The sequence below is a fragment of the Hemiscyllium ocellatum genome, chromosome 3 (assembly GCF_020745735.1).
Source record: "Hemiscyllium ocellatum isolate sHemOce1 chromosome 3, sHemOce1.pat.X.cur, whole genome shotgun sequence".
In the NCBI taxonomy this organism is placed as follows: domain Eukaryota; kingdom Metazoa; phylum Chordata; class Chondrichthyes; order Orectolobiformes; family Hemiscylliidae; genus Hemiscyllium; species Hemiscyllium ocellatum.
In genome coordinates, this window is record NC_083403.1 from 30,797,045 (window position 1) to 30,819,296 (window position 22,252).

Consider the following 22,252-nt stretch of genomic DNA (forward strand, 5'->3'; position numbering starts at 1 on the left):
AGCAATTACAGGAGATTCCAAAACAAGTAGAATTGAGGTCATATCTTCATATCTATGGTGATTGTGTGTGTGAATGCTAAGCTCTTTATAAAACTGAAATTTAGTGCATATCATGGCTAAAACATATATACCAATTTAGAACTCTAAAAGATTCTGTTTGCTCACAAATAAATGGAACTCAATTTTCCTTCAAAGTTCTCTTTCCTCCACAAAGAATTAAAACTTCTATTAAAATGAGAAATAACAAGATGAAGAAAGGAAGAAGGAAAAAAAGAAACAGGAAGAAATAAACCATGCTTATAATTTTAGGAAATCTCAAAGCATTTTCCAACAAATGAAGTACTTTTGAGGTAAAGTGTAAATATTTAAGAAATACAGTATGAACTCACAAACCACAATGAAATATAAGCCAGAAAATCTGTTTTAGTACAGATAGTTGAGGAATAACTCCATGCTCAGACAGAACTTAGTTTAACATTTCATTCTAAAGATAGCATTGGCATTAGTGCTGAACTGAAATGTCAACCTAGTTTTTAGGTTATATCTCTAGAGTGAGACATAAATGCTCAATCTTCAAATAAAGAGGCTACTGTCCTACCAACTGAAACACAACTGACACAGTAGGATTAAGATTAAGATTATGGTTGAATCTTGCAGTAAGGAAAGCCTTATTCTGTTTTTGCCTGTGCTATACTTAACTCTGTTCAATTCATTTCCTATGTACCAAGATGAAAAAGTATTCAGTTCTACTCTAGTAGCATGCCTTTTAAAATGGTTATCATTTCTGTCCAAATACACATTTTTCAGTTGCAAATTGTACTCAAAAAGGCAAGAGATTCTACTAAAACAAAATACCTGTTCTGTTCTGTTCTTTGTTGATTTCAGTGTTCCCAGGGCAGGTAGAAGGTCTACTCTCTTGTATTACTTGTTTGCTGAAACAGAAAAGTAAAAATATTTGGAAAAAAGGGATTAAAATTTAAACCTATTGAGAATAAAAACAAAGATTGCCATTCGATTTGTGACAATTCTATAATACAGAATTCATAGTTTATGCTTTATTATTGCGTTACCAATCACAATTGGATGTAGGAACAATGAAGCATAAGACAATTTGGATATTGTGATAGTCAAAATAAATACAGTTTAGACTTTGTCAAGTCAAGAAAATCTCCAAAAAGAACAAAGTTAATTTGACAATTTCTGTAGATAGTGAATATGTCAGAAACATTCAGATGAATGTCAAATTTTAGACATGTTCCAAGGGGATACCCACTACAAATATGACTGAAAAGTGTCTGCTACAATATTTTACTCAGTACTTTTGAGACTCATTCAGTCCCAATTACAAGTAAGCATGGCTCCTGTCTGACTTTGCAAAGGATAACTCCCCCTAACCAACTTTGCGTACAAGTCCTCTATGTGAGGCATCAGATATTTATCTGGCTGTGAGAAACGGTTTACCATTTGCTTGAAATACCCACAAAGACAAACAGAGCCATCAGGATTCACAGGGTACAAATGGTGCTGCCCATCCTGCAAACTGCACTGGTTTGATGGTTCTTTCACTCTCCAGCCTCCTGACTTCCATCTCTATTTTTGGCCACAAGGCAAATGGCACTGGGCGGGCCTTGCAAAAGGTCAGAATTGCATCCTAGTCAACATGTAAAGTGGTTTTAGCCCCCTTGATAGTACAATATCCTTCTTGAAAAACACCTGGGTATTTCACCAGAACTTCATTCAGACAGCCATTTTCCAACTGAAAAATGTGAGGCAATCAAGGTGAATTTTTCTCAACCAATTCCGCCCCAATAGGCTTGAGCCCAAGCCTTTTACTACCATCAATGGTAACTGCACAAGTGTTTCACATGGGAGACTAGAACCAAAGTTGTACCCCTAACTTGCAACAGTTCCCCAATGCATGAGATCTTGCGCAAGCTGAAAGGTTGAAATCCTGAGCGAATCTTGTTAAAAGACAGATTTTACAACCACAGATACAACTGCGCCCATATAGACCTCCACTGGAGCTGGGTGACCAGACATTAATTTTAATTAGCTCTGATTTGGGCGTCAGTCAGCAATTTAATTGTTCCAGCCCACATGTAGGATGAACTTTCCTAGATGTGCACTCTCCTATCTACCAGCCTATGAGTTTTCCTACACAAATCCAGGCCTTGTAGATCTTCTTTGTTGTCTTGAGTCTGCATACCAGAAGCAACTACAATGGCTTGCCAGTCCAGATCCTGAAGATCTGGACTGTTTAGTCACTTGGCTGAGACTTGGCTTTGTTGTGGGCTTCTGCTGTGGATCGGCCTAGGCTCCCTCTGTTCAGGACATGCCTGCATGAGGCTCTGCATTTGCCTACAATGATGTGGTGTTCCCCAAGCTAAGTTGGACAGATGAGGGTACCCAATTCCATTGGGATGCCCAGTAGTTCTCATGCTCCACTTGTCGCATTTTCTAATGACAAGGCCAGCTGTAGTGTCTGTTTGAAGTCCAGTTGGCCTTCACCTCATTGACGCTTTTGCATGGTGATGTCATTAATCACATGTACCAAATGGTCTCTCTGCATCTCATTCAGGGTTAATCAAAAATTATATGCCTCGGCCAGTCATTGTAACCTCGTCAAAAATCCCAATACGGATTCCCCTAGTTCTTTAACAGTCGAGCAAAACCAATAGCATCTCAGGATTTGAGGAGGATTGGGGTCAAAATATTCCTTAACCAACTCCATCAACTCTTGGAAAGTTTCAGTGTCTAGTGCATTTGGAAAGTTAAGCCCCTTTTAACTGAAAATGCTACAGGTCCACATGCAGTCAGAAGGATTACTTGTTGCTTTTAATCTGCCCCAATGCCATTTGCCTGGAAACATATCGTATTCTTTCGACATACTGGGCCTAATCTTCAACAGCAGGAACAAATGAGTCAAACTGCCCCAAGAGAGGCATGATGCCAGGAATGCTTACCCCAACTTCAAGATGACAATTGCAAGTGAAGGGTTTTCTTCCATCCCCACTGAAATAACTGCATAGAGACTGGTGTCCCATCACCAAGTCACCTTTTATTTACTAGTGCAGAGTACACTGGTTATAGTCAGTCAACTTGGAGTCAATCCTCAACTGAGGATATTCTAATCTTTTGGTTATTATTTTTCTTTTTTTCCTGTAGCACCAGCCAGTACAGAGTCAGTCTCCTAAACTGAGGAGATTCTAAATCTCCTGGTTTTTTTTCCCTCCCTGAACTGAGGAGACTCTAAATATCCTGGTTATAAGATTTTTCTCCTGAAACTGAGGAGACTCTAAATCTCCTGGATATATATTTTTTTACTCCCTAAATTGAGGAGACTCTAGATCTCCTGGTTATATTGGTCAGCCAAGCCTGCTTGGTTGGCCCAGGTTCCTGATGAAGGGCTTTTGCCCGAAACATCGATTTTCCTGCTCTTCAGATGCTGCCTGATCTGCTGTGATTTTCCGGCATCACTCAAATCTTGACTCTGATCTCCAGCATCTGCAGTCCTCACTTTCTCTCAGGTTAACAATCCCAATCAAGAACCTCATAGTTAATGAGGTCAACCTGGTTCCAAGCATTACACTAAGATTGCTTATAATTTGGTCAACTTCTCCTTTGGAACGGTTTAGTCCTGGAACAATCTCACACTGACTCCAGCGCAACTTACTGTGATTTTATTAAAACTATATAAAATGAAGATATTTATTTAAACAGGCTTCCACATGTCTGTAAATCAAAGTGAATGAGCTCATACAAGTATAAGCTTTGGACAGGATATTCCAAAAGTGGTGAAGATTCTACAAGAGAAACCCAGAACCTATGAAAGTTAGAAAGTCCACCAGATCTTCCAGTCAGAAAGTGGCCAATCCAAAACATAGCAATGCCTGTATAACATTCCTCAGATCCCCAGGAAGTAAGATTACTTCAGGGAAAAGTAAATGCTGTTGGGTGGGTACAATTCTCAGGTTCAAAGTTGCAGGAACAGAGGAAGTTAAAGCATTGTAGTGGCTTTCAGCACCAACAACTTGCAATAAACACAGTCCCTTGATTGTGCACAGATTGAGGGACCATTGCCTCTAAAATAACAAAGGAACAGCAGCAAGCATATTTAAAAATGAGGTGTCAAATTGGTGAAGCTACAAACCAAGACTACTCTCATACTACACATCTCAAGCAGCAGGACACAGACAGAGATAAGTGATTCCACAACCAATGGATCAGATCTAAACTCTGCACTCCTGCCACATCCAAAATGATGATGGTACAATTAAACAACTAATTATAGGAGGAGACTCAACATACATCAGTGCAAATGATAAGAATGAATACCATAAGACAATAACATATAGGAGCAGGATTATGGGCCATTTGGCCCATCAAGTCTGTTTTGTCTTTCAATGATGGCCAATATGTTTCTCGACCCTATTCTCCTGCCTTCCTCCCCTATTTCTTGATCTCTTTACTAATCAACAATCTATCTATCTCTATCATGAACACTCAGTGACTTGGCCTCTCCAACCCTCTACAGCAATGAGTTCCACAGATTAACTACCCTTTGGCTGAAGAAATGCCTCCTCATCTCAGTTCTAAAGGGTCGTCCCTTCAGTCTGAGTCTGTGCCCTTAGATCCTAGTCTCTCCTATGAGTGGAAACATCTTCTCCAAGTTCACTGTATCCAGGTCTCTCAGTATTTTATAAATTTCAGTTAGATGCCCCCCATCCTTCCAAATGGCATTGAGTACAGACCCAGAGCCTTTCACCTCTCCTCATAATGACAAGCCCTTCATCCCCGGAATTATTCTTGTAAACCTCCTCTGGATCCCCTTGATTGCCAGCACATCCTTCCTTAGATACGGGGCCAAAAACTGTTCGCAATATTCCAAATGCGGTCTGACCAGAAGCATTCATAACAACCTTGAGCCATAATTGCCAAGTGGATGATCCATCTTGGCCTCCTCCACAGGTCCCAGCATCAAAGATGCTAGTCTTCAGGCACTTCAACTGACTCCAGCTGATATCGAGACACTGGATGCTGCAAAGGCTTTGGACCCTGAGCAATTTCTGGCAACAGTACTGAGGACTTGTGCAGAACCTGTTGCAGCCCTAGCCAAGCTGCTCCAGTGCAGATACGATAGTCTACCCAACAGTACAGAAAATTGCCCAGGTACATCCTGCATATGTTATGATACTGTGGTGAACCTCTCTGTTAATTAAACCAAACACCCAGAAAAGCTGACCTCATCTCGTAATCTGTTAAAATGTGAGTGACACAGAACTCTCCAATTCCACTATTTAAAATAAAACAGTATCAATTTATTCATTAACTCTAAAAATGAACAATAAACAATAACTATTCATAACTCTAAGCTCCCCTTCCTCTTAACTGCTTATTACCTGCCTCCAACTCTATAACAATATGCTGTTCCAATAGGACACTTATTAAAATTACATCAACTTAATTTAAAAACTACACAGCGGCTGTCATCTTCAGTGTCTGTCTTCTTCCATGTGAAGATTGCCCTGGGTAGTCTTCTTTCTTTTTACTGAGAATATGTTTCATATGAAAAGGTACCTTTGATAGGGAGTGTTGCCTAATTTCTTGGATCTGTGTTAATGGCAGCTGTTCTGTCTGCAATTTTCAAAATGCCTGCACTTCTATATCCTCAACATCAGATCGTCTCATTGGTTCGATGTTGGCAAAACAAAAAATTCAAACTTGATTGGGTTCTAGTATCCTATGGCATAATTTAAACAGATAGGTCAATTTTGAATTGTTGTCAAAACAGCTACCAACTCAGGTATCCATTTCACAGCCAAATATTATGTTTTCAATTTTCCAATACACTCTGAGACTGCTATCTAGTCATATCACAGGTGCTTGTAAGCTCTCGATGCAGAATAGCATTCACTGTCTCTTAAAGGTACAGTACACACCTTCAACTTCATAACACATACATTAAGGAAGAGAAATCCAACTGATCCAACTGATCCAATTGCCATCCCATCAGTCTACTATCAATCATCAGTAAAGTGATGGAAAGTGTCATTAACAGTACTATCAAGCAGCACCTGCTCAGCAACAACCGGCTCACTGATGCCCAGTTTGGGTTCCACCAGGGCCATTCAGCTCCAAGTTCATTATAAGCTTAATCAAACATGGAATCAACAAAAGAGCTGAATTCCAGAGATGAATTGAGAATGACTATCAAGATATCAAGGGCATATTTGACTAAATGTGCCATCAAGTAACCCCAACAAAACAGGCATCAATGGGAATCAGAGGGGAAATGCTCTCTCAGAGTCATATCTGATACAAAGGAAGATGGCAGTGGTTATTTGAGATCAGTCATCTCAGCTCCATAACATCTCTGCTATAGTCCCTGACGACAGCATCCTTGGCCCAACCATCTCAGTTGCTTAATCAAAGACCTCCCTCATTATAAAGAGAGAAGTGCGGATGTTCACCAACGATTGCAAAATGTTCAGCACTAATCACGCCCTCATATATTAAAGCAGTCCATTCCAATGCAGCAAGATCTCAGCAATATCCAAGCTGTACTGGAAGGTGGCAAGTAACATTCATGCTACCAAATGCTAGTCAATGTCCATCTCCAATGAAAGACAACATAACCACTGTCCTTTGGCATACAGTGATGTGAACATCACTAAGATCCCTACTCTCAACACCCTAGGGGATTACCACTGACTGAAAACTGTACTGAACTAGATATATAAATAATGCACTCCATTCCTGGCGGTGCCCATCTCTCCCTGAACAACTCCAGGATGCAGGTGGGCACCACGTGCTCCTTCTCCAGAGATACCCGGGCTATAACGTAACCGCTGTAGAGGGGCAGGCAGTCGGCCCTAACGACTCTCTCCACTGTCTGCTGCCTGGACCTGTTTATGGCCAGTTTGGCCAGGTGCAGGAGCAGACCAATCTCCTGGTTATATGATCTCTGATTGGCCCAGGTTGATCACCCCAACTAATAACCTCATAGTTAACGAGGTCCACCTGGTTCCAATCGCTACAGATATTCCATTGGCGCAACATCAGATTGGCCTCTGTGACAAATTAACCTGTGCGGGCAGGTTGTTTTTTTCTTTCATTCATCTAATGTGGGCATTGTTGGGTAGATCAGCAATTATTCTTCATTCCTAGTTGGTCCTGAGAAGGTGATGGTGAACTCGCTCCTGGGTGTAAATTTTGGATAGTCCCCCTTAATGGCATTGTGGGTCTACTCACAGCACATAAACTGAAGCAGATCAAGAAGCCAGTTCACCATCACCTTTCTTCATCACAGACTCAACCTGCAAGTTAACCTTTTGAGAATCCTGGACTAGCACTCCCAGATCCCTTTGTACTTTGGCTTTATGAATTTTCTCTCCATTTAGAAAATAGCCCATGCCTGTATTCTTCATGTTGAATTTCATCAGCCATTTCCTGGACCACTCTCCTAAACTGCCTAAATCTTTATGAAGCCTCCCCACCTCCTCAGTACTACCTGCCTGTCTGCCTAACTTCATATTATCAGCAAACTTCGCCAGAATGCTCCAGTCCCTTCATCCAGATCATATAAAGTGAACAACTGAACCCTGCAGGACACCACTTGTCACAGCTGCCATTTCGAAAAAGAACCTCTTATCCCAATTCTCTGCCTTCTGTCAAGACAGCTAATCCTCAATCTATGCCAGTAACTCACCTCATGTAGTATTCATCCTTGCTCAATTTTCTATGACCTTTGTCACACTCAATTATAATGTCCTCCTCTAAAACCTTCCTCTGTTGACTGACGCATTGTCACTACCACTTCTTGGCTCTAACACACCAATTAACACATAGCCAGAGTTTGTCCAGCAAAATCTTCTCTTCAATTCTGAACCAGAGTCGCCAAAGACCTAATCTTGATCCACTCCCTTTTCCTCATCACACACTGCCCCTTTGTAACATCAGATGACATGGAGCCAGCTTTAAAAAGTGCACAGAACACAGCTCCTGCCTGCTCACTCTACTCCACCACTGCTACTACAGTCAAGATGACTTATCTGATATCCAGTCTTGGATGAACCAAATATTTTCCTCAGGATAAGCGCTATCAAATTATCAGCCAAAGTCACAATGTCAAGAGAGAGATTTGTCCATTAATTTCATTCCTTTCCTTAGCAACCTGATTCAAATTCAAGTTGAACCAGGCAAGTCCATAACTTTGACATCCTATTGAAATCCCAAATCATAATTTGATCCCACATTCTCCACAAAGCTACTTACACAGTATCATGTGCCTTCACATCTTGACCAATCTCCTGATTAAAAAGAATTCAAGTCATTCCTTTGTCAATAAAGATTTAACTACTCCAATGGTTTCTAGACCAGCTTTATAAATCTCTGGTTCGTCCTCTCCTTAAAGGCATCCTTCAAACCCACACCTGAAATTTATGATTGTCCTGTCCCTCACTAATCCCTGTGAGGTATTTTACCAACTACGATATCAAAATACATAGGCGCTATATAAATCAAGCTGTTGGCGAGTTTAAAAGTGTAGTACAGAATGCAAAGATAACTTTGACCAAGAAGATAATTATGTTAAATTGTATCAGTATTTGGCTAATTTATCATTACTATCAAATGTCCATATTATGCAGGAACCTAAAAAGTGATCTCTCAGAACTTTCTCCCTCTATAGGTTTATTGATTACTTTTAGTCTAAGTCCTTCAGTTATAACATGTATTTCATTAACACTAATTTGCAATAACACGATTGATGAATTAAGGACACTGCTTCTAAAACACAAAGTTTTAAAGCGTGTATTGGTTATAATGCGATTTGTCCCCATTACTTTAAATGGTGCTGCTATTACATGATTTTCATATACCACACGTTATAGTAGAACTGACTGTACCCTGAATATACCTAAAACATGACCCTGAATGTACACGGAAATCCTTCCTTGGGCTATAAGCTTTGCTCAGAAGTAAAAGTGCGAAGATAGCAAAGTAACTAAAGAACCTTTACCAAAAATTAATTCAGCAAAGGCGACACAGAATTGGGTTAATACCAACTATACCCAGTACTGTAGCACTCCGTCATTAATTCACTTGTATCCACCTAAATTGCATGCTTTGAAAAGCATCAACAAACTTTGCAACCACAACATTAAAAAAAATGAAAAAAGACTTGCAAACTGATTAAGCAAATATAGGGAAACAATTCTGATGTTACTGGCAAATACGTTTCTGTAGCAAAATATTAATTGTATAATTAAGTTGATATGCTGAAAAATTAGGCAAAGGAAAAAAGATAAGCAATGAGAAACTTGGTGGGACAGACAAATGATAAACAAAAATATTTGAAGGAGATATCTGACTAATAGTCATGTGTAAAATCTTCCATTTGTTTCCTATCGAGAATGTAAATTCCTTTGCAATGGGGCGACTTGTAGAAAATTCCTTGAAATGCATAACAGGTCTCTCAGCATCTCTTTTAGTGAGGACAGATTTCTGACTGTGTGGATCAGGCAGTTTAATGTGTTTCAGGTGTAACTCAATCCTCATTAGGGAACTGTTGTTTCACTGGCTGGTTACAGCCCTGTGTTACTCTTTTCTTTTTTACTTTGCAAAGAGGACTATGCTGACTTAGTGGCAGGGCTCAGCCGTTGCACTCTGGTTTTCTTTATTTTGAATGTGTTTTCACTTTTTTGCTGTTTGGACTGAGCCCTTGTGAGAAAATACATCTTTTCAGATGAGCTGGCCCTAAATGGGTAGGCCTGGCCCTTTGTGGGTGACTAGGCCTCTAAAAAAACTGAACACCTGTGTGTGTGCTGGGGGGTGAGCAATTACATCCTGAAATGGACTCTGCATTGTAGAGTGGATCAAACTCCTGTGAGTTAACTGCAGCTGAATTCACAATGTACTGTGTTTCTGCAAATGTGTCTGGTCCTTTGAATGGACCAAGCCTCAATGGAGACTGAACACCTGTGTGTGTGCTGGGATGTGAGCATTTGCTGTATCCTGGAGATCGGTCGTGGACTCTGACTTTGTATTGGAAACTGTATTGAGGATTTTCTGAATTCTGTTACTGTATGTGGGTTTTGCAATTAATTGTGTTTGAGTGCAGGCCAGAGTAGGCTAGTCAGTATGTGGAGGGGCCGGCAGCTGGAGGGTCAATGACCAGCCTGGGGGAAAGCGGGCGGGGGGGTCTGATAGTATGCACTGTGGCTGGGGGCTAGGCAGCTGACAGCATGCTCGTAGGAAAGCCCTCCTGATGAAGGGCTTTTGCCCGAAACGTCGATTTTGCTGCTCGTTGGATGCTGCCTGAACTGCTGTGCTCTTCCAGCACCACTGATCTAGAATCTGGTTTCCAGCATCTGCAGTCATTGTTTTTACCTCGTAGGAAAGCTAGTCAAGGGAGGGGCATCCAGTATGCAGGTTGGCTGGGGGCCTGAGGGTTAATGACCAGCCTGGAGGAAAGCGGGCTGGGAGGAGCCTGTCAGTACGCAGGGCAGGTGGGGCCAGGCAACTTCTAGCATCCTCCAAAGGAAATAGGACAGGCCGGTCAGTATGCGAACAGGCTGAGCCAGGCGGCTGACGGCAGCCTATAGGAAGGCCAACTGAGGGAGAACCGGTCAGTACACAAGGAGGCTGGGAGCTGGACAGCCGATGGCTGGTCTATAGGAACACTGGCCAGGAGAAAGTGTCAGTACGTGGGGTGGCTGGGTGCTGAAAAGCCAGCAGCCCGACTGTAGGATAACAGGTTGGGGTGGTTTGGTTAGTACGCGGGGTGACCAGGTGCCAGTAGCCGACTTCCGTCCCAGAGGAAAGTGTGCTGGGGAGGGTCAGTCAGTATGTAGGGCGGTGAAGACCAGAAGGCCAACAATTAGCTCGTAGGAAAGTGGCCCAGAGTAATCCGGTCAGTACGTGGGTCATCTGGGAGCTGGGTGGTCGACAACTAGCCTGGAAGAAAGCACCTGGGGAGGGTTATAGGGCAGCCTGAGACCAGAAGACAGATGACTGTCCTAGCCAAGGACTGTCTGATCAGTATGTGGTGTGGACAGGTGTTTTTTTTTAATAGCTATATTGGGACTGTGTTCTGATTTGATTGCACTGTCTTGCCTGTATTTGCTACTGTTGTCTTTGTGATGAATGAATTGGGATTTGAGGTTAGTTCCCATCTCCCTGAAAACTGGTTGAATGGCGGGATTTGGCTTTGCTGCCCTTTACCCTATATATATAGTGGTATTTTTGTGAACTGTTGTTTTCTGTTTATTGTTAACTTTATTTTGTACTGTTTAATAAAATTTTTTTAAAAATACAACCAGGAGAGGGGCACATTGTTTGCTGGGTTACCAGGGGTGTTTGTGTTCTATGCATCGTCTTATTGTTCATTTGATTGGACTGTATTGTGTGAGTCTGTGTTACTGTTTCCTCCTTAATACGATAAGTTGGGACTTAAAACTTGTCCTCATTTCCCTGCTAATTGGTTGTACGGTGAGGTTGGGGTTTGGCCTTGCTGTCCCTTTCCCCTGTACTGTTGGTTTCTGACTTTTTTTGGGGACCTGATTTTTGAACTGGCTGATTTACAAAGTCAGTTTGTTAACTGATATTCCTTTTCTTTATTGAGGACTGATTTCTAAAAAGGCTGATCTACACAGCCAACATGCAACAGGTATATTTCAGTTCTCTTTAGGGAACTGTTGTTTCACTGGCTGGTTACAGCCTGTGTGTTACTATTTTCTTTTACTTTGAGAAAAGGACTATACTGACTTTGTGGTAGGGCTTAGCCTTTGCACTCTTTTTTTTTCTTTGATGGCCGTGTTAAGCTTGTTCACTTATATACACTTTAAAATTGGCTTTAGCCAATAATGCCTGCTAAAAGGTTTATAGGTGGCATTTAACGACATCACCAGTGACTACCATTACATTGTCTCTGTCTCTGATAACAAAATCAGGGCCAGGGAGCAGGATTTTCTCATTCTATCAAGCAATCAGTATTAGATTGTTTCAAGGTTATAGAGTTCTGATGGAAAATGTCAGAAAAATGATAAATGCATCAACATCAGAATATCTGGTCCAAGTTCACCACCTGGATCAGTGTAAACTCCAGGTTATGGTGTTACAGCCAGCAGTGCTGTACGAGGTCAGTAATTTTCTCTAGGGTACCATGCTCTTGTCTCTGCTACCTCACACTTACTTGATCTCTGCTACTGGACCTAGCTCCTGCGAAGACTCATACTCTGCAAATCTCAGCACTGCCTGCAACCATTTCTCTCACACTCACTTCTGCCCCAAACCTGGTCCACCAACACCATGCATCACTAAATCTGCACAGCTTTTGCACTGCTTGCTCACAGGCAGGTCACCACATCACCTTTCAACCAGCTGCACTAACAGTTGTGACACCAAATTTCATTTTATTAAATCCCTCCCTTTCTCTCATTCCAGCAGAAAACAGCCCATAACAAGGTACAAAGAGGCAGAATGGGTGGAGGGGTGCCTGACATCAGGCACATCACCCACTATGAGACAGTCCTGTCGGAGAAGAAGGAGACCACTCCTGCTAACTAAATATCTCTCTTCATACCACTGTAGTCCTCATGTAAACCCCACTGTCAGTGTCATTAATTGCATACCACTTCTAATCATTAGCCACAATGCCTTCTCTCTCATGTCTTTTAGGCACAGTCAGCATCTCCATGAACTCTATGCCTGGCTTTCCCAGAGGACAGCATCTTCACTGCTGAGATCAAGAGTATCAAGTCTCGGAGGAAGTAATGGCTAGGTTTCCATCTGTATTCCCCATTAGCTCCGATCCTGACACCTCATTCAAAATGTCTCATATAGTTTGGTGCCATACTAGTGGGCACCTCACTCCAAAAGCTCCACAACTCATTGTGGAAGAAGCACCTCAGGCCACCTGGAGGATTACCAGAGACTAGGCTTCCGACAGTAGATGACTTTGTGGTGTTGGAAATTAGGAATTTTGTTTAAATGCATTGTTAGGAACAGGAATAGCAGGCAGATATTTGGAAGGGAATAGCGCTCATAGCTACTCTATGGTGACCTAGCTGCCTCAAGTGGGTGACTATCTGGAGGTTCCATGGACAGGTTGGCTGCTGCCGTGGAAGCCAGATCCAGTAACCTGTTGGATACAGACATAAACAAGCCATAGTCCTCATTACCGAAGGGATATCAGGGAACCCAGCGGACACTCCAGGTGCCCCTTCCTGACAAGGAGATAAGCTTGCGCAAGGAGGCATCCATTCAAAGGAGGAACCACAGGCTCCTCAGAAATGTCCACTCAGTACACTCCAAAGCTGACCAAGACCTCACCTCCACCATTGCTCCCTTCTGATCCTTGGAAGCTCATGCCAGTGAGAATCGGTCTGCCCTTCAGCATATGCCAGCTGTCCAGTCATAAATGCCCTGAGCCACCCAATAAAATCTCCTCTGCCAATGAGCTCTACTGTTGAGTTGACTCCCTCCAACCAATTGCAGAACTACGAACAACATAGGGATCGAGTGGGAGGGACATAAAAATAAACATTTTTGAGCGCACTTAGGTGGCACGAGTCACAGCACACTGTATAAAAAAACAAAAATCAAGTCCATATAAATGTGATCTCATAATGCATCTGCTTGTTTGAGTCTCTGTCTAGCCCTAATAGGTGACTGTGTCACACCATGACACCTAACTTCATGTCCACACAGGAGGCATTGTGAATTAATGTCTAGGTTGAGACCCTGTTGTACATGTGGAAATAAGATTAACAAGACATATGATTTTCCTGGCACCATTGCGCCTCTCTTGGTCAAACATCCTATTTTCTTCCCTGGTCTCTGTGCACAGAAGTGTTGGTGCTGAATGGACTGGTCAGCAAAGTGTAGGTCAGGTAGGTATACACACAAGGCACCAATGCTTTAGAATCACCAAGGATTAAGGGGCCCACAGATTTGTCAAATGTACAGTGCATTGGCCTGTATTTAATGGGCCTGCTCTAAAGTGCCTCACATCAATGGATCTTGGTACTCCCTCAAATGTAACAATTCGCCTAACCACTCTGGATCTGGTTGCAGCCATTTTCCTTCCCATTGTGCAGCTTCAATTTACAGCACAATGGAAGGTGACAGCAAATACTCTTCAGGTTGTGGTTTCCAGCCTGCACCTCTACATGTTGGTGAGGAACCCTGAATATCCAGAATCCCTTCCTTATAGTCCTTCCCATGAATTCCCATAGGCTTCAATCTCTCCAGGTTATCAGCCAAGTTGCTTGCATGTGCCTGTACTTGCCGTCCTCCCCAGTCCCTGACATGAGGTAACAATGCCAGGTGTGATCAAATAATATCTCACCCTCACCTCCCTTGAGTGCTTCTGACTGGCAGGCCTAAATCCCTATTAATAGGTTTCCTAGTCTCCCTCCCTTGGTAGTGGCCCCTTTGTCCTCTCCCCACCACCCTTTTCCTTAGTTTCTCTGGATGAACTTGGCAGATACACAGTGGCCCAGATAGTCAATGGGCTCAAAACATTAACTCTGTTTACTCTCTACAGATCCTGCCAGACTTGCTTGAAATTCTCCAGAAAATTCTGTTTTTGCTTCAGATTTCCAACATCCACATTCTTTATTTCATTTTACTATTGAGGGACCCAATTGGACAATCCAGAGAACAATTGTCCAGACCCATTTGCTGACTGCACATCTCCCCAGCTGCATTAGCCTAGTCCTGAGACTGGTTTCCAAGAAGCCAAAAGACTGACCATAACCAATTCCTTGAAATGCAGAGGACCCCCTCAACAAGCATATCATAACTGGACATCCAACTATGACCTATCCCTGTACTGGTATTAAATGCTGTCCTTTACTAACTGGGCTAGGACTTCCTGTCTGACAGATGACTCCATTGACTTTGGTGAGGACTACTCTCTCAAAACGTTGAGACATGGTTCCTTGTTTGCTGCTTGTGCAGTGTATTTGCCCAATACTTCTGATAGGAATAAGACCAGATTGGCATACAATACTCCAAAAGTGGCCTAATCTAATGTACTGTACAGCCTCAATATGACCTCCCAACTCTTACACTCAATGCTCTGACCAATAAAAGAAAGCATACCAAATGCCTTCTTCACTATCCTATCTACCTGTGACTCCACTTTCAAGGAACTATGAACCTGCACTCGAAGGTCTCTTTGTTCAGCAACACTCCCTAGGACCTTAGCATTAAGTGTAGAAGTCCTGCTAAAATTTGCTTTTCCAAAATGCAGCACCTCACATTTATCTAAATTAAATTCCATCTGCTTCTCCTCAGCCCATTGGCCCATCTGATCAAGATTCTGTTGTACTCTGAGGTAAGCTTCACTGTTCACTATACCTCTGAATTTGGCATCATCTGCAAACTTAATAACGATAACTCCTATGTTCACATCCAAATAATTTATATAAATGATGAAAAGTAGTGGACCCAGCACCAATCCTTGTGGCACACAGGCCTCCAGTCTGAAAAGCAATCCTCCACCACCACCTCATTCCTGATGAAGGGCTCTGGCCCGAAACGTCGAATTTCCTGTTCCTTGGATGCTGCGTGACCTGCTGTGCTTTAACCAGTAACACATTTTCAGCTCTGATCTCCAGCATCTGCAGACCTCACTTTTTACTCGAAGAGTCTACCATGAAGAGCCTTGTTGATTGCCTTACTGAATATTTCAAGCCAGAGTCTGTCCCAACAATGAACTCGTGTTTATAAATATTAAACAGTCAGGTAACTGTTTCTCACAGGCTATAGGGCTGTTTTGGTTGATTAGTATGCAACAGACACATTAATGAAGCTGGCCCTCCTGCCTGTTGTTACCTCATGCTCCTGTGGGTGTCTCAAGTGACTTAATCAAGAAGTTTACTTCCCTCACCAAGAAGCATAAAATATTCAAGATTCAGACTATAACTGAACTTTGAACTTGCACTTTTGCCTGCACTCTATGGAATATTTCAGCATTATGTGTCTGCTTCAGGTCAAAATTTTAGTTCAGACAAAATAAGGCAGCTCTGAGCTCAGTGGGGTTCTAATTAACATATTGCAATTGGAGACCAAAAACATCAAACCTGCACACGACTGAAACTTTACCAGCTGGAAGTCTGAAAGTTAAAATTCTCCCCCACAATCCCAACTCCCACCATTTCACAAAGTTTCAGTTCATTACAGACTCATCTAATTATGGAAACTGTTATGAGGTCATTTATGGTACAGGAGGAAAAGGCATGGAAAAAAAAATCCAAATCATTTAGGTTATATTGAGTCGAACACCAGAACAATGATGAGATTGGTGTGAAAATAAAAAAGATCAAATTCCTGATGTTGAGAAATAAAACTTGATTTTCCCCTCAAGCTTTTAATAGTGAGTTCTGAATCTTGCCCTTGAGTGGAATACACATGTAATGGTGGAGTTAGAGTGAATACTGTCCCTGTGAGTATGAGAGCAGAAAGGATTATCGACTTTCTTTCCGAACTTCTGCCATCTTTTTTCACCTAGGATACAGCAATGACCCATCATGTTACTCAAGCTGGCTGGGTCTTAAGATGAAGCCTCCTTTGGCAGACAGCAGCAAGAAGGACTACCCTCCTCTCATCTACCATTATTTCCGGATCTCTGTCCTTGAAGCAAGATTGCTTTTCCTTTGTGACTCCATCAGGATCAAGCGCCTCAATGAGATGGGTAGTTCCTGACTTGCATATCTGATGTCATGTGCAACCAGGCTTTAAATATTGACTGGAGCATGTAAGCCAAAAGGTCTCAAATACTTCTACTGCCCAATTCCCTGAGAATTGTGCACAACAGCTTGGCTGCATAATTAGTGAAGTGAAAACCAGAAAATTGCACAAGAAAATTTTTCCAGCCCATGGCATAATGGACACCATAAAAGCACAATTTAACTGCAAATGGGAAATTGCAGTCTATTCTCTTTCATCACATCTAAACTTCATGATTCCATTTTATGACATATTATTTTTTACATAAAATATATTAGTTTTAAAACACATGATTTAATAATGTTCCCTTGCCCAGAAAGTCAATCAATTCCTATATGGCTATTGTTGACCATATGTGCTGCTAAAAGATGCAGATGAGCAGCCTTTGATTAGCTCTTCAGGTTTTCTTGCTACCTCTAAATATGCTTTAATTGCTGACATCTTGAGAAAGATCTCCGATGCACTACAAATTTCATAGGAAACAAACGTTTGAACAGAATGTAAAATAATTATTTTTATGAACATCCAGGTTTAACTGAAATCCTTTTGGTGAAGATAAGTGTGCATATCAGAAAAAAAGAAGTGGATACAAATAATTGTGTTCACAGCAGTTATGGAAAAAGAACAAACAGCTAACTATATAGTGCTGGAAGAGGCCTAAATTCAGTGACTCGGAAAGGGATCTTCATTTGAAAGCCAATAGGCGCAGTACATTTACTAAGATTCTGAAAGAATTATCTTTTTAGTCACACTCGTTCCGTTCACATATTCTTTACAATTTTTAAAAAATGCTTCGAACATTGATATTTGAAGCTACATGAGGTAACGTATTCTTCTGTCCTGCATATCTTTAGTTTTTAGGAATGAACTATGATGGTGGCTCAGTAGTTAGCACTGCTGCCTTACAGCACCAGGGTCCCAAGTTCATTCTCCCTGTTTCTGCATGGGTTTCCTCTGGGTGGTCAGGTTTCCTCCCACAGTCCAAGGGTGTGCAGGTCAGGAGAATTGGCAAAGCTAAATTGCCCAAACTGATAGGTGCATTAGTCAGAGGGAGATGGGTCTGGGTGGGCTACTCTTCGGAGGGTCGGTGTGGACTTGTTGGGTTGAAGGGCCTGTTTCCACACTGTAGGGAATCTAATCTAATCTATACAAGATTGAATAATTAGATTAACCATTCTATTTGTTAGTAATCCATTGAAGTTTTCATTTCTTTAAAACATGGTCCTATTCTCCTTCAATATTTTTAATTGAATTGCACAATAAGCATCAATAGTTGTTTCATTTGAAGAGTCTTTTTTTGCGATTACTCCTTCACCAGTAAGCCCACTGTTGCTGTTCTTTTTTACAGTATGTGAAAAAACAATGAACTTATGTTTTTAGCTCAGGCTTAAATGTTAAGAAATGGGAACACTAATTTTTCTTATCAGAATTTATTTGTGTTTAGTGTGTCACATTACTAGATTCTATTTCACCAAGATAGTTCAGTAAAGCATAATTACAAAAGTAAGACTAATGTGTGCACCCCAATAAATGTAACACGAAATACAATGTGGTTCAAATATGTTTTTGAAAAGTAAATGCCAACTTTTGAAAAAAACTTGCATAACACCAATGTAAAGATCTAGAGATTAGTGGACCTGGAGTTTGATTCTCCCAATCCTCTCAATTCCTACTCGGTGACTTTGCTGTAAGGATATGTTGAGCAGTTGCCTGATGCCTCACCGGGGGCCAGAAAAGACAATCAAATAATGATCATCGTAATTTGATCCAACAGTGTTTTAAAATTATTTGAGCAATCTTTACATCTTTGTTTCTAATTCCAACCTTCTCTTGCCTTCATGAGATCCATCCCTAATTCATCTCTTCCTTTCCTTGATTTCTCTATCTCCATTTCTGGAACAGGCTATCAATAAATATTCATGATTAGCTATAAGTAAAATACTATATTGCAGGTGCTGGAAATTTGAAATATGAAAAATGCAGCTGGAAAGACTTCACCAATAAAGAGCATCCATGAAGAGAAACAGTTAACATGACAAGACTATTGACCTGAAACACTAAATCCTTTCATTTTCACAGATGTTGCCTGACTTTGAGTTTTTCTAGCATTTTGTTCATTATAACCACACTGACTCCCAAAGTTACTTCAACTAAATATTCTCATTTTACTTCCTGTAAAGATTTCATTCTATTATTCTAGTTTTTCTGACTCTAAATCATCCATTCAGATGTCACATCAAAACTGTTGTAGAAACCTATGTCTTGTCGTCTTTTCCTCAACCAAGGATTCCTGTCCAAAGCAATTTCCAGGGTCCTTGACTATGAGCAACCTATTTCCCACATGTCTGTTCTCACCCCTTCTTCTTCCTCCCAGAACCATAATAGGGCTGCCATTGTCTCCACCTCCAATCTCACCACCCTTTATATTCAACAGAATACCCAGCATAATACTACCATCAAACAGATTCTCCCCTCTCATCATGTTGCATTACAAAAAAAACTGTTTCCTCTGACACTCTGGGCAACTCCTCAATCACTCTCTATACCCTATCCCCTTCCAAGGTACTTTTCCATGTCGGCATACCTGTATTTTTACCTCTTCTTTCCTCAACACCTATGCCTCTAGTACTACTTCCCATTGGTGTACATGTTCTTTCAATTTAGCGTAGGGTATTTATTACTCAATACTATCTACTCTCAACATTTGGAGGAATCAATTTCAGTTACAACTTTGTGCTAATTTTCTTACCATTCTTGCTAGAGTTTGGATTTCCGGTATTCACAATATTTTGCTGTTGCATCAAAGGAGGGAACTTTTAGGGGAGGGATAAAAATTACTTTATGAATTGTATACTGCAATATAAACGAATAAATTCAAAACTAATTTTCCCCATTGTGCTTTTATCTTTTTTTTAAAGAAACAGATGAACTACTTTATTTTATTAACTCCTTACAGCTGTTATAAGTGTTTGGGAGTGTGTTGGGAGTGGAAAACCTATTCCCAGATCTTGGTTAATATTTATCTCTACGCAGGGATTTTTTTGATAACTTTGTATCAAAGTTGCTTGTAAATCACATTACATTCACTTTCATTGTCATGATAAATTACTTGTTATCCAGTTGATACTACTCACAGACAGTATAACTGAGAAATTGGAAAATGTCATGTGCAAAATTATGAGGGCACCAAATTATGATAATACACACCATAGTCTTCAAATGTTTGTGATAATTCATTGACATTTTACACACAGACACAACTGTCAATATTTCCAAGGAAATATTTTTAGAATAGCAATGTATTCAGATAAAGATAATCAATGCAACAAAATTATACAATTGCACCAATTTATTATTTTTATGGAAAATTGTGATCAGGATTTTTAAACATTCTTATCTGCCAATGTATGAGCAGTCCAGACATCCCAAAGTGAAGCACAGAAGGTAATTATATTTAGCCAAGAAGGTATAATTCAATCCCCATTTCAAAGTAATTCATTCTGTCCTTATCTTTATGTTATACCTTATAAATTCCTATGTCCACACTCAATGGAAGATAAAACATAAGCTTGACATTTTATAATTCTTCCCATTACTACAACTGATGCAGCAAAATCTGCATCTCATGCTAGTTCATAAATAAAAAAAAGGAACTAAAAAAAGGAACTGGCTTTAAAAGTACTTTCACAAGAAACATTTCATTCGGTAAGCAACTGATGAAGAGATCTAGCAAATTTCAGCAGTGCGTGAAGCTAGAATCCCAATAAATATTTTACTATTGCACAATTGAGCAATGCATCTCTGTTCAGTTGCTATGTGCCAAAATCAGAGTCAATTAAAGTGCATGGGTGAGAAAGCAAATGTTATAATCAGCTGAAGGTCCACATTTCTAAGATAAATGTTTTGCAGTTTTATAGTAATATACTAGACAGTTAATACTACCTACATACACAATTCTTTATGAATCAACAAATAGTCAGGCCATACTGTATACATTTTAATTGCATATATCCTGACATAACTATAACATATGCTGCAATATTAAGAAGCATTTTTAGATTCACTCTTGGAACATTATCACAGTGGCACATACTGCTCCTGCTCTCTTGCCCTGAGAAGTTGGGACTTACAACTACTACAGTGCCAATATTTTGATACAATTGACTGAGACAACTTCAGAAGGCAAGTAAAGGTCAACAACATGAGTATGGGACCAGGAGTAAATGTACGCCAAACCAAGTCAGGAAAAGAACAATCCAATAACTTGATTTTTGCATTACTACTAGGTTTTTTTAAAAAGACAATTCAAAATCTGAACTTCTGTGATGAAGGAAAGCCTTATTAATGGCACAGCAACAATAACAACTGCACTACGACAATATTACAGTATCCAGTCCAACACGTCAGAAAAATAATCAGAAATTGCTTAAGAGTTTTTGACAATATAATGAAACAAAGGAGAAAATGAGGACTGCAGATGCTGAAGATCAGAGTCAAGAGTGTGGTGCTGGAAAAGCACAGCAGGTCAGGCAGCATCCGAGGAGCAGGAGACTCGATATTTCGGGCATAAACCCTTCATCAGCATTCCAGATGAAGGGCTTATGTCTGAAACATCAATTCTCCTGCCCCTCGGATGCTGCCTGACCTGCTGCGCTTTTCCAGCATCACACTCTAGAATATAATGGAATAGCTGAATCTATATTGGTGCAGCATTAACATTACTAATTTTAATTCAAGAAAGGAGAACTTGGCTGGAAATTGGGGACACTTGGTGTTGGAATTTGCTAATTACCTCAAGTTTCGGATGCCAGGGACATTCCCAATCATTTGATCAGTGGAACATGTGCAGTGATCTTCCAACGTGCAGTCAGTTCAGGTTAATGTTTTGGGTTAGGAGAGACGATAAATCCGTAAAGGATAGCGGTCAGACGTTAGTGCCATCAGAGAGCTGAAGGACATAATTGTAGAGCAGAATTCTCAGCTTTAATACACGTTTCACACAGAGGCTGCAGAAAGGGTGCCTTGAAAGACAAGCAGCAGGATGGTGGCTATGGTATGAGGAAGAGAGGCTCCATGTTTCAGAAGTGCCTCCTTTATAGTTCTTCTGTGGTGCAGGAAAGGGTGTAATTATGTTCATAGGATTGAATGAGGCAGACACCCAGCCTCACAAAAAATCAGACTGCAGATGATCAAAGAAGTGTGCAGCTATGGGACTGTGACATGGACCTGGTAATAATATTGGAAGCATTTCAGTGACTTATAATTTCAGAGGCCTGGCAAGATGACTGGTATAAACGCTGTCAGGTTTGGATCCCTGCATAGATAATAATGCCCATACTATGTGTAGTGTCATGGATGACTCATGCACAAGGGCTCAACAACAACCAATCTGTGCACATATATAGCGGTATATTAGATCAGATTCCCCAGAGTGTGGAAACAGGCCCTTCGATCCAACAAGTCCACACCAACCCTCTGAAGTGTAACCCACCCAGACCCATTTCCCTCTAGCTAA

At 40.9% G+C, this 22,252-nt stretch overlaps 1 protein-coding gene across 1 annotated transcript in view; it reads right to left on the reverse strand.

Annotated features, from left to right (window-relative positions):
• Window positions 1-22,252, reverse strand: part of armc2 (armadillo repeat containing 2) — a 225,590-nt gene that overhangs the window by 173,793 nt on the left and 29,545 nt on the right. Inside the window, exon 5 of the mRNA XM_060854607.1 lies at window positions 856-932. Coding sequence (XP_060710590.1) covers window positions 856-932 — 77 coding nt within the window. The remainder of the gene's footprint in view (window positions 1-855; window positions 933-22,252) is intronic.